Source organism: Bombina bombina, chromosome 5 (genome assembly GCF_027579735.1).
Source record: "Bombina bombina isolate aBomBom1 chromosome 5, aBomBom1.pri, whole genome shotgun sequence".
NCBI lineage: Eukaryota > Metazoa > Chordata > Amphibia > Anura > Bombinatoridae > Bombina > Bombina bombina.
In genome coordinates, this window is record NC_069503.1 from 270,557,946 (window position 1) to 270,571,757 (window position 13,812).

Here is a 13,812-nt window from a genome sequence, read left to right on the forward strand (position 1 = left end):
GGTGGCTACATTTAGCCACCAATCAGCCAGCGCAGACCTAGGTGCTGAACCAAAAATAGGCCAGCTCCTAAGCTAACATTCTTGCTGAATCATGAAAGAAAAAATGTGGGTTTTGTATCCCTTTAAGCAGTGTTAAATTAAATAAGTAATATAATGATTCAAGATAAATTGGATTTAGTAGCTATAACAGAGACATGGTACAATGACTCTCACGACTGGGAAACAGTCATACCTGGTTACATCTTGTTTAAAAAAAATAGAGTAGGAAAAAAAGGGGGCGGAGTTGCTCTGTACGTGAAAGACAATATTAAAGTAACTGAAATTGTAGAAAAAATCACAATGTAGAAAGTGTTTGGGTAACTATAGAAACTGAAGGGAAACAGGTGTTTAGAATAGGAGTAGTATATAGACCACCATTACAGGATGAAGCATCAGACAATTTATTAATTGATGAAATAGCCAAAATTACAATGAAGGGCAATGTTATTGTAGTGGGGGACTTTAATATGCCTGATGTAGACTGGGAAGTACCTGTTGCCAAATCAACTAGAAGTAAATATATCCTGGAATCTTTACAAGGGGATTCTCTTGAGCAACTAGTAAAAGAACTAACACGTAAAGGAACTATATTAGATTTAGTACTTACAAACAGTGATATAGTATCTGAGGTGTCCGTGGGTGAGAACTTAGGCTCTAGTGATCATCAGTCTGTATGGTTTAATATTCAGGCAAAGGTACTGAGCAACCATAGTGAAACAAAAGTCTTAGACTTTAGATCTACTGATTTTTCTTACATGGGCAGATACCTAGATGAATCCCTAAAAGGGATGGCACAAATTAGAGGAGTACAAGAACAGTGGGAATATTTTAAAAATGCTATTCTAGATGCAACTAAACACTGTATTAGGCTTGTTTGTAAAAGTAAAAGAAAAAGAAAACCAATATGGTTTTCAAGAAAAGTAGCACATGCAGTTAAGACAAAAAAGACAGTCTATAAAAAATTCAAACTCACTGGCTCAGAAGAGGATAACGAAAAATTGAGAAACTATCAAAAGATGACAAAGCAGTTAATCAGAAAGGCTAAAGCTGATGCAGAAGAGAAAATAGCACAATCTGTAAAAAATGGTGACAAAACCTTCTTTAGATATATCAGTGAAAAGAGAAAAACTAACAGAGGGATAGTTAGACTCAAGAATGAGGATAGAGTAGTGGAAGAAGATAAACAAATAGCAAACTGTTTAAATGATTACTTTTGTTCAGTCTTTACAACAGATGGTAAAGATAGTGAGATTCTATTAAGGGATGTTACTGTAAATAAGGTGAGTAGTACTTTTCTTTTTACAGAGGAAGAGGTTTCAAGGGCTTTATCAAAAATAAAAGTTAATAAGTCTGTGGGTCCAGATAATATTCATCCAAGGGTTCTAAGAGAACTTCGATCCGTAATAGCTACTCCATTAGCTGATTTATTTAATCAGTCACTTCTAACAGGAGTTGTTCCAAAAGACTGGGAAATTGCCAATGTAGTCCCTCTTCATAAAAAGGGTAGTAGGGAAGATTCTACTAACTATAGGCCAGTCAGTTTGACCTCAATTGCAGGGAAATTAATGGAAACTCTTTTAAAGGAAAGACTTGTATCTTTCATTCAGATAAACAACTTAGAAGACAAAGGACAGCATGGTTTCACTGCTGGAAAATCATGCCTGACTAATCTAATTGATTTCTTTGACCATGTAACTAAAATAATAGACCAGGGAGGAGCCGTAGATGTTGCATATCTAGACTTTAGCAAAGCATTTGACACTGTCCCACACAACAAACTTATTCACAAAATGTATTGCCTTGGAATAGATGCTAAGATTGATTAAGTGGGTAGAATGCTGGCTTAAAGATAGACGACAGAGGGTTTCAATTAATGGAGTACATTCAAATGAGGCATCAGTTACTAGTGGTGTTCCCCAAGGGTCAGTTCTTGGGCCTGTTTTGTTTAACATGTTCATAAGTGATATTGGAAGTGGGCTTAAGGGGAAGGTTTGCTTGTTTGCTGATGATACAAAAATTTGTAACAGGGTAGATGTTCCAGGAGGAGTGTATCAAATGAACTGTGATATTAATAAACTAGAGGACTGGTCAAATAAATGGGATCTGAAATTTAATATTACCAAGAGCAAAATTATGCATATAGGATCCAAAAACCCAAAGGCCAATTATAGTCTCAATGGTACATTACTGACTGTAATTAAAGAAGAAAGGGATTTGGGAATTATTATTTCAGATGATTTAAAATTTGGTACACAATGCCACAGTGCAGCCAGCAAGGCCAGTCAAATGCTTGGTTGCACTGGAAGAGTTTTTAGTAGCAGAAATAGCAAGGTTCTTATGCCACTTTACAGATAATTAGTTAGACCAAATCTGGAATACTGTGTACAGTTCTGGAGACCATATCTTCAGAAAGATATAAATAAACTAGAAGCTGTCCAAAGGAGGGCTACTAAAATGGTACATGGTCTAAAATATAAAACGTACAAAGAAAGACTCTGTGATCTAAATATGTATACTTTAGAGGATAGAAGGGAAAGAGGTGACATGATAGAAACCTTCAAATATATGAAGGGACTTAATAAAATAGAAGCTGAAAGCATTTTTCACAAAAAAATAAATGCCAAAACAAAGGGCCACTATCTAAAGTTAGAGGGTAGCACATTTTTTTACAGAAAGGGTGGTGGATTCATGGAATGAACTTCCATTTGAGGTGGTAAACACAAAGACTGTAAAGGAATTTAAAAATGCATGGGACATGCATAAGGCTATCCTAAGGAAAAAGTAACATGTAATATGGGTAGACTTGATGGGCCTTTTTGGTTCTTATCTATCGTCAAATTCTATGTTTCTATGTTTCTAAGATAGGCGTCAAATCCCACTGAAGTTTAACTGAACATACATTTATTTATTTTTATTTATATTTAGAGAGAAAGAACATTAATATTGCATAAAAATGTCAGGCTTTATATTGCAGAACCAGCAATAGTGTATGAAACATTTATGCTACAAAAGGAAGAGTCATTTAAGCACATTAGAATTATTGTAGTCGTGTTTTATCTGAAAAAAAGATATCAATGCATTTCTAGTAAAGAACATACAGTACTTACTCCGTGTCCTGAACATATTTTGCTTGTGCTGCCCAAACAAGTGCTAAAGTTAAAGGAATCAATTGGAAGACATCTGCGGTCAAGACACATCATTCCGGAGCCACATGGAGTTCCATCTTCCACATAACCAAGATCAGTCTCCTCATCAAGCTTCACATGACCACCACTGCCAAAAATAATTATATCATTAATAGAAGAACTCTGCAATAGCTTTGTATACAAATGTACACAACATGAACAAAATGGTTGTCTGGTTCAGTTCTTATTGAAACAAAATTATTGTTCATACCAGAGACAAAAGCTTTGTACTTAAAGGGACATTAAAATATGTTTTTTATTTATGCATCAGAAATGATTCACAGGATTACAAAACATTTACGTGAAAAATAAATATTTTAAAAGTATTTAAAACGGTAATTATGTTAGTATAATATGGACTGTTTTGCAGGCCCGGGACACACTCCTACCTTGACAGACCAATGGGATGTTGTTTATCTCATTTTGTCTGCTTTGGCAAATTAGGGACAGATAGAAACAAACTCCTGTACATATCAAATGAGCACTCTGTAGTATTAAGGAATATTAGGGTACTGCATTCCAGCTTTTCTGGGCGAGGTGGCGGATAATTACAGGAAAAGCAGGAAAAATCATGGAAGTACATTGCTAAGTTTTTTATGTGGTATACAATTTTAAGTGTAATGCCCCTAAAACTATCATAATTTAATAAAATACTTTCACCTAGATTACGAGTTTTGCGTTAGAGGCTGTGCAGTGCTAACGAGCAGTTTATGCTCACCGCTCACTTACAGACAGCGCTGGTATTACGGGTTTTTACAAACCAGACAAGAAGTGAGCGTTGAGCAAAATTTTGCTCATTACCACACTCCAATACCAGCGCTGCTTACGTTAGCGGTGAGCTGGTGTAACGTGGTCGTGCACGATTTCCCCATAGGAATCAACAGGGAGAGCCGGCTGAAAAAAAGTCTAACACCTGCCAAAAAGCAGCGTAAAACTCCTTAACGCAGCCCCATTGATTCCTATGGGGAAATAAATTTTATGTCTACACCTAACACCCTAACATGAACCCCGAGTCTAAACACCCCTAATCTTACACTCATTGACCCCTAATCTGCCGCCCCCGACACCTACATTATAATTATTAACCCCTAATCTGCCGCTCCGGACAACGCTGCCACCTACATTATACTTATGAACCCCTAATCTGCTGCCCCCAACATCGCCAACACCTACATACTATTTATTAACCCCTAATCTGCCGCCCCCAATGTCGCCGCAACCTACCTACTATTTATTAACCCCTAATCTGCCGCCCCCAACGTCACCGCCACTATAATAAATATATTAACCCCTAAACCGTCGCACTCCCGACTCCCAAACATTAGTTAAATATTATTAACCCCTAATCTGCTGGCCCTAACATCGCTGCCACCTACCTACATTTATTAACCCCTAATCTGCTGCCCCAACGTCGCCGCCACTATATTAAAGTTATTAACCCCTAAACCTAAGTCTAACCCTAAACCTAACACCCCCTAACTTAAATATAATTAAAAAAAATCTAAATAAAATTCCTATCATTAACTAAAGTATTCCTATTTAAAAATAAATACTTACCTGTAAAATAAACCCTAAGCTAGCTACAATATAACTAATAGTTACATTGTAGCTATCTTAGTATTTATTTGTAATTTACAGGCAAGTTTGTATTTATTTTAACTAGGTAGAATAGTTGCTAAATAGTTATTAACTATTTACTAACTACCTAGTTAAAATAAATACAAAAGTACCTGTAAAATAAAACCTAACCTAAGTTACAATTACACCTAACACTACACTATAATTAAATTAATTCCCTAAATTAAATACAATTAAATACAATTAAATAAAATTAGCGAAAGTACAACCCCCCCACTAAATTACAGAAAATAATAAACAAATTACAAGCTTTTTAAACTAATTACACCTAATCTAATCCCCCTAACAAAATAAAAAAAAAACCTACACTAAATTACAAATAGCCCTTAAAAGGGCCTTTTGCGGGGCATTGTATATGTATATATGTATGTATCTATACCTATTTTTAAATATATATATATATATATATAAAAAACACTATATATATATATATATATATATATATATATATATATATATATATATATATATAAAGAATAAATAGAACATATTCTGCTATGTGAAGAACATTGGAATGTGAAATATTACTATTTCATATCGGGTTAGCGCACTTTAGAAAACGCAATCAGGTTTGCGTGCGAGTAAGGCTGTTTGTGCTCCATTGAACTTTATAGGGGGAATACGTTAGTGCTGTCACAATATTCCAAGTTCAGCTTTTTGCGCGCGTTGGGTTTTTGCATGTGCAACATTTTTTACTTTCAACTTGTAATATGAGCACTATCCGACGTGCACAAAAAGCCTCTGTCTAATGAAATTAACACACTCCACTCGTAATCTAGCCCATAGTATGCGATATACAGAAATCATCAGAGGCATTTTACACTTTTTAATGTACTTACTTTTTTGGGGCTATTCACTCTGTGGAACAACATGCTCATTAAACACATGTAACTATACAAAGCATTTAATTAGGATTAACATCAATAATAGGTAATTAGCATAAATTACACATGGCTGATCTGTGGTCAGAAATTTTAACATCCGTTTCCTGGCATTCTCTCCAGTGCATAACCATCTGTTTTTTTTGTTATTCGTGCCACTCAGTGGGAGCCTTCATTGGAGGAGATGTAGCAGTCTCAGATGTCAAGATATCCATTACAGATTCATGACAGTTTTTGAGACGGTGACGGAGATCACACACATTCAGAAGTGGTTTTCGGCCTTGCCATTTATGCACAGAGATTTGACTGGATTGCTGAAATCTTTTAATTATATTGTGCACTGTAGAAGGTGAAATGCCCCAAATCCTACTGATTTTGTCTTTGGGGAATGTTGTTCTCAAAGTGTTGAATTATTCGCTGACGCATCTGTTGGCAGATTGGCGAGCCTCGACCCATCCTTGCTCATGAAGGACTAGGCCTTTTTTGGAGGCTCCTTATATAGACTACGATTGCCTCACCTGTTTAATATCACCTTCTTATTTCAACTTGTTACATCGCTATTAGTCCTAAATTTGCAGTCATCAGATTTGAAATGAGTGTATATTTTTAAAAATACATTAAATTCAAAGTAAAACATCAAATAATGTGTTAATAATGTGTTTTCAATATAGTACAGGGTGTATTGAATTTTCAAATTACTCTTTTTGTTTGTTTTTTTGCATTTTCGATACTGTCCCAACTTTTTCGGAATTGGGGTTGTAAATTGTTACTAATATATGTAGGGCTAAAAGCAAGTAATAGCATAATATTGATACCTGCAATTGTAGATTTTCCCCTGGTTTGTGACTGAAGTTGCTGTAACTTCCCCATCCAATTCCCCTAGTCGTGGTACATTTGAAATATTTGTACACAACAGATAACCACATAGCACATCTCTGTAAAACAAAGAAAAACAAAACAAAATGTTAATTGTATGCAGCATGTACAGAAAAAAGTGAAATATGGCATCTGTGAAAAGTACTGATTTCTATAAAAAAAATAAAAAAAAATAAAACCACAAATACGAGCAACAACAAATGTTTGGTAATTTTTTTCAGGCAGTGAAAAATATCGGTAGGATGAGTTGCTATTACACAGGAGTAGCAGAGAGAGCAAACTTTTTTGCCATCATGCCATGTGATCTTCATAGATTAGGGAAGAATTTAAACTTAGTTCTGCCCTACGCCCAAAATATGTGACTCCCCACTCAACCTGGAGATAATACACCATTAAATGTTGTAAACAGACTCTCCATTTCATATAATGTTCTATCAGAATGGAGAAATGAGTGATCACTCTTTAATAAATAGCCTCAGTCATAAGAAGGGGTATGGGCAATCAGAGGCCATAACATTTAGTCCATTTATTTTAAGATATGGCATTTCCTCCCAGGATGAAGGCTTCTGCTGCCTAAAATGGGTGTCCAAAGAGTAAGTAAACTGCCATATTAACATTAACATGGATTACATGAAAACCAGTCGTTTCACTGAGCCATTATTTTAAATAGGAGTGTCCTCTTGTCTGCATTGGGGCTGAGTTACTGTTTTTTTACAACCTGTCCCAGGAATCAAACTTTAGATCTATATAAAAGGCCTTCTAAGGCACTTCCCCTGCCCTTCAACTTTCCTTTTAGATACTAATTAGGAAGGCCGGCCTAACCTGTAATTAATTACAGTGGATGAGTAAGAAGTCAGGGTTTTTCTATTTTAACATTAGTCGAATAGTGACTTTTTTCTCCTTGCAGGTAACTTTTTTCTTCTCCCTAGTAACCATTTAACTTAGTAGTTAATTACATTTCCCAGACCTGCCCATGATTATATACTTTATGCAATGCACCTACTGTATTTCCTATTATCATATATAATCACAACTGAAACTTGTAAACAAAGTTATCAGGCAAATAGCATTATTATACATACTCTCTAGGGGTTACTGTCAATAGAAAATTGTGTTAACATTATTGGATTTGTTTGATGTTACTGTTAGTTGTAAAGTGTATAACTACAATGTAATCTAGTCCAAGATATATTATTTGTATGTATATGGATGGGTTAGAGGACTTTGAATATGAAATGGAATGTTGAAGTAAAAATATCTGGAGTCTTGAAAAAAAGGGGTACGATGCAGTAAAATGTAATTGTTAGGGACATTTAAGGTAATTGATACAACAAAGATCCATTTAGGCTTCTGCTGTGCCAGGAAGGAGGGTACAAAATTTCACTGTAGTAAATGCCTTAATAGTACTATTTGAGGCTCTCCAATCTCTACAAACCCTATGTTACTCATAACTGGATAGACCGGACAAGTATCCTATAATATAAAAGGCCAAGTGTGTTTGTCCGAAGCTGTCATGCGCAGTAGAGACAGCATGAGGACAAACACACCTGGCCTTACCTGACACTTGTTTGCGCCAAAAGTGGGCGTGACCAGGCATGGTCGGGGCAAGGTCGGGCGTGGTGTGGCGTGGTTGGCACAAGAGAGAGGGGAGAGAAATAGAACGAGAGGAGGAGAGACAAAAAGAGATAGGAAAGAGCTAAAGAGAGGGGGAAGAGCAGAAGAGAGGGGGGAGAGAGAGCGAAATAGAGGGAAAGAGCAAAAAAGAGGGGAAAGAGCAAAATAGAGGGAAGAGAGAGAAAAAGAGAGGGGGGAAAGAGAGCAAAAGAGATGGGGGAGGGAGAGCAATAGAGAGGGGGAGAGAGAGAGAGAAAGAGAGGGATGGAGAGAGAGAGCAAAAGAGAGGGGAGAGAGACAGAGCAAAAGAGAGGTGGGAGAGAGAGAGCAAAAGAGAGGGGGAGAGAGCAAAAGAGAGGGATGGAGAGAGAGAGCAAAATAACATAATTTATGCTTACCTGATAAATTTATTTCTCTTGTGGTGTATCCAGTCCACGGATCATCCATTACTTGTGGGATATTCTCATTCCCAACAGGAAGTTGCAAGAGGACACCCACAGCAGAGCTGTCTATATAGCTCCTCCCCTAACTGCCATATCCAGTCATTCGACCGAAAACAAACAGAGAAAGGAGAAACCATAGGGTGCAGTGGTGACTGTAGTTTAAAATTAAAAAATACCTGCCTTGAAATGACAGGGCGGGTCGTGGACTGGATACACCACAAGAGAAATAAATTTATCAGGTAAGCATAAATTATGTTTTCTCTTGTAAGGTGTATCCAGTCCACGGATCATCCATTACTTGTGGGATACTAATACCAAAGCTAAAGTACACGGATGAAGGGAGGGACAAGGCAGGTACTTAAACGGAAGGTACCACTGCCTGTAAAACCTTTCTCCCAAAAATAGCCTCCGAAGAAGCAAAAGTATCAAATTTGTAGAATTTTGAAAAAGTATGAAGCGAAGACCAAGTCGCCGCCTTGCAAATCTGTTCAACAGAAGCCTAATTTTTAAAGGCCCATGTGGAAGCCACAGCTCTAGTAGAATGAGCTGTAATCCTTTCTGGAGGCTGCTGGCCAGCAGTCTCATAGGCTGAGCGGATTATGCTTTTTAGCCAAAAAGAAAGAGAGGTTGCCGAAGCCTTTTGACCTCTCCTCTGTCCAGAGTAGACAACAAACAAAGCAGATGTTTGACGAAAATCTTTAGTAGCTTGTAAGTAAAACTTTAAAGCACGAACCACGTCCAGATTGTGTAATAGATGTTCCTTCTTTGAAGAAGGATTAGGACACAAAGACGAAACAACAATCTCTTGATTGATATTCTTATTAGATACCACCTTAGGTACCTTAGGTACGCAGAACTACCTTATCTGCATGGAAGATCAGATAAGGGGAATCACATTGTAAGGCAGATAACTCGGAAACTCTACGAGCCGAGGAAATAGCTACCAAAAAAAGAACTTTCCAAGACAAAAGTTTGATATCTATGGAATGAAGAACTTTAAGAACCAAATTTAAACTCCATGGTGGAGCAACAGGTTTAAATACAGGCTTGATTCTAACTAAAGCCTGACAAAATGCCTGAACGTCTGGGACATCCGCCAGACGCTTGTGCAAAAGAATAGATAGCGCAGAAATCTGTCCCTTTAAGGAACTAGCTGACAATCCTTTCTCCAATCCTTCTTGGAGAAAAGATAATATCCTGGGAATCCTGACCTTACTCCATGAGTAGCCCTTGGATTCACACCAATAAAGATATTTCCGCCATATCTTATGATAGATTTTCCTGGTGACAGGCTTTCGTGCCTGAATTAAGGTATCAATGACTGACTCGGAGAAACCACACTTTGATAAAATCAAGCGTTCAATGTCCAGGCAGTCAGCCTCAGAGAAATTAGATTTGGATGGTTGATTTTGGCAATCAGACGAGGGAGCAGAGGAAACGGTGGAAACACATAAGCCAGGTTGAAGGACGAAGGCGCTGCTAGAGCATCTATCAGCGTTGCCTTGGGGTCCCTGGACCTGGATCCGTAACAAGGAAGCTTGGCGTTCTGGCGAGACGCCATGAGATCCAGTTCTGGTTTGCCCCAACGATGAACCAATTGTGCAAACACCTCCGGATGGAGTTCCCACTCCCCCGGATGAAAAGTCTGTCGACTTAGAAAATCCGCCTCCCAGTTCTCTACACCTGGGATATGGATAGCTGATAGGTGGCAAGAGTGAATTTCTGCCCAGCGAATTATCTTTGAGACTTCTAACATTGCTGGGGAACTCCTTGTTCCCCCTTGATGGTTGATGTAAGCCACAGTCGTGATGTTGTCCGACTGAAATCTGATGAACCTCATTGTCGCTAGGTGAGGCCAAGCCTGAAGAGCATTGAATATCGCTCTTAGTTACAGAATGTTTATTGGAAGGAGTGACTCCTCCTGAGTCCACGATCCCTGAGCCTTCAGGGAGTTCCAGACTGCACCCCAACCTAGAAGGCTGGCATCTGTCGTTACAATTGTTCAATCTGGCCTGCGAAAGGTCATACCTTTGGACAGATGGACCCGAGATAGCCACCAGAGAAGAGAATCCCTGGTCTCTTGATCCAGATTTAGTAGAGGGGACAAATCTGTGTAATCCCCATTCCACTGACTGAGCATGCAGAGTTGCAGCTGTCTGAGATGTAGGCGTGCAAACAGCACTATGTCCATTGCCGCTGCCATTAAGCCGATTACTTCCATGCACTGAACCACCGAAGGGCGAGGAATGGAATAAAGAACACGGCAGGAATTTAGAAGTTTTGATAACCTGGACTCCGTCAGGTAAATTTTCATTTCTACAGAATCTATCAGAGTCCCTAGGAAGGAAACTCTTGTAAGGGGGGATAGAGAACTCTCTTCCTCGTTCACCTTCCACCCATGCGACCTCAGAAATGCCAACACTATGTCCGTATGAGACTTGGCAATTTGGAAGTTTGACGCCTGAATTAGGATGTCGTCTAAATAAGGGGCCACTGCTATGCCCCGCGGCCTTAGGACCGCCAGAAGCGACCCCAGAACCTTCGTAAAAATTCTTGGGGCTGTAGCTAACCCAAAGGGAAGAGCTACAAACTGGTAATGCCTGTCTAGGAAGGCAAACCTGAGAAACCGATGATGATCTTTGTGTATCGGAATGTGAAGATAAGCATCCTTTAAATCCACTGTAGTCATGTATTGACCCTCCTGGATCATAGGTAGGATGGTACGAATAGTCTCCATCTTGAATGATGGAACTCTGAGGAATTTGTTTAAGATCTTTAGATCCAAAATTGGTCTGAAGGTTCCCTCTTTTTTGGGAACCACAAACAGATTTGAGTAAAATCCCTGTCCCTGTTCCTCCTTTGGAACTGGATGGATCACTCCCATAACTAGGAGGTCTTGTACACAGTGTAAGAATGCCTCTCTCTTTATCTGGTTTGCAGATAATTGTGAAAGGTGAAATCTCCCTTTTGGGGGGGAAGCCTTGATATATATAATTTCCAACGCCCAGGGATCCTGGACATCTCTTGCCCACGCCTGGGTGAAGAGCGAAAGTCTGCCCCCTACTAGATCCGTTATCGGATAGGGGGCCGTTCCTTCATGCTGTCTTAGAGGCAGCAGCAGGCTTTTTGGCCTGCTTACCCTTGTTCCAGGTCTGGTTAGGTCTCCAGACCGTCTTGGACCAAATGAACAATGGCATCAGAAACAAAAGAATTGGCTAGCTTAAGTGCTCTAAGCTTGTCAAGTATGTCATCCAATGGAGTTGCTACCTGTAAAGCCTCTTCCAGGGCCTCAAACCAGAACGCTGCAGCAGCAGTGACAGGAGCAATGCATGCAAGGGGCTGTAGGATAAAACCTTGTTGAATAAACATTTTCTTAAGGTAACCCTCTAACTTTTTATCCATTGGATCTAAGAAAGCACAACTGTCCTCGCTTTGCTAGAGTAGAAACTGCTCCCTCCACCTTAGGAACTGTCTGCCATAAGTCCCGTGTGGTGGCGTCTATTGGAAACATTTTTCTAAAAATAGGAGGGGGAGAGAATGGCACACCTGGTCTATCCCATTCCTTAGTAATAATTTCTGTAAACCTTTTAGGTATTGGAAAAACATCAGTACACACCGGCACTGCATAGTATTTATCCAGTCTACACAATTTCTCTGGCACTGCAATTGTATCACAGTCATTCAGAGCAGCTAAAACCTCCCTGAGTAACACACGGAGGTGTTCAAGCTTAAATTTAAATGTAGAAATATCAGAATCAGGTTGCATCATCTTCCCTGAGTCAGAAACATCACCCACAGAAAGAAGCTCTCCTTCTTCAGCTTTTGCATATTGTGAGGCATTATCAGACATAGCTCTTAAAGCGTCAGTATGCTCTGTATTTCGTCTAACTCCAGAGCTATCTCGCTTTCCTCTAAATTCAGGTAGTCTGGCTAATACCGCTGACAGTGTATTATCCATGACTGCCGCCATGTCTTGTAAAGTAAACGCTATGGGCGCCCTAGATGTACTTGGCGCCATTTGAGCGTGAGTCCCTTGAGTGGGAGTCAAAGGATCTGACACGTGGGGAGAGTTAGTCGGCATAACTTCCCCCTCGTCAGATTCCTCTGGTGATAAATTTTGTAAAGACAGAATATGATCTTTATTGCTTAAAGTGAAATCAGTACATTTGGTACACATTCTAAGAGGTGGCTCCACAATGGCTTTTAAACATAATGAACAAGGAGTTTCCTCTATGTCAGACATGTTTATACAGACTAGCAATGAGACTAGCAAGCTTGGAAAACACTTTAAATCAAGTTAACAAGCAAATATAATAAACGGTACTGTGCCTTTAAGAGAAACAAATTTTGTCAGAATTTGAAAAACAGTGAAAAAAGACAGTAAATCAAACGAAATTTTTACAGTGTGTATAATAAGCTAATAAGCATTGCACCCACTTGCAAATGGATGATTAACCCCTTAGTTCAAAAACCGGATCAAAAAAACGATAAAGACGTTTTTTAACAGTCACACCAAACTGCCACAGCCTTGCTGTGGGCCTACCTTCCCCAACAAACGATTTTGGTAAGCCTAAGAGCCCTTTAGAGATGTCCTATAGCATTCAGGGGACCCTTGGAGGAGCTGGATGTCTCAGCCTGTAAAAGTTACTGCGCAAAAAAGCGCTACATTAGGCCCCTCCCACTCATAGTAACACAGTGGAATGCCTCAGGAAACTGTTTCTAGGCAAATTTAAGCCAGCCATGTGGAAAAAACTAGGCCCCAATAAAGTTTTATCACCAAAGTATATATAAAAACATTTAAACATGCCAGCAAACGTTTTATATTGGAAATATAAAAGAGTATTACCTCAGAAAGTAAGCATGATACCAGCCGCTATTAAATCACTGTATTCAGGCTTACCTTACATAAATTTGGCATCAGCAGCATTTTCTAGCATTCACATCTTCTAGAAAAATCTTAACTGCACATACCTCATAGAAGGATAACCTGCACGCCATTCCCCCGCTGAAGTTATCTCTCTCTTCAGTCATGTGTGAGAACAGCAATGGATCTTAGTTACAACCTGCTAAGATCATAGAAATCACAGGCAGATGCTTCTATTTTTCTGCCTGGAACTAAATAGTATAACTCCGGTA

The 13,812-nt window shown here is 38.9% G+C and overlaps 1 protein-coding gene across 1 annotated transcript in view; it reads right to left on the reverse strand.

Annotated features, from left to right (window-relative positions):
- Nucleotides 1–13,812, reverse strand: part of ADAM22 (ADAM metallopeptidase domain 22) — a 707,952-nt gene that overhangs the window by 157,640 nt on the left and 536,500 nt on the right. The window contains 2 exon segments of the mRNA XM_053713991.1: nt 3,147–3,312; nt 6,559–6,678. Coding sequence (XP_053569966.1) covers nt 3,147–3,312; nt 6,559–6,678 — 286 coding nt within the window.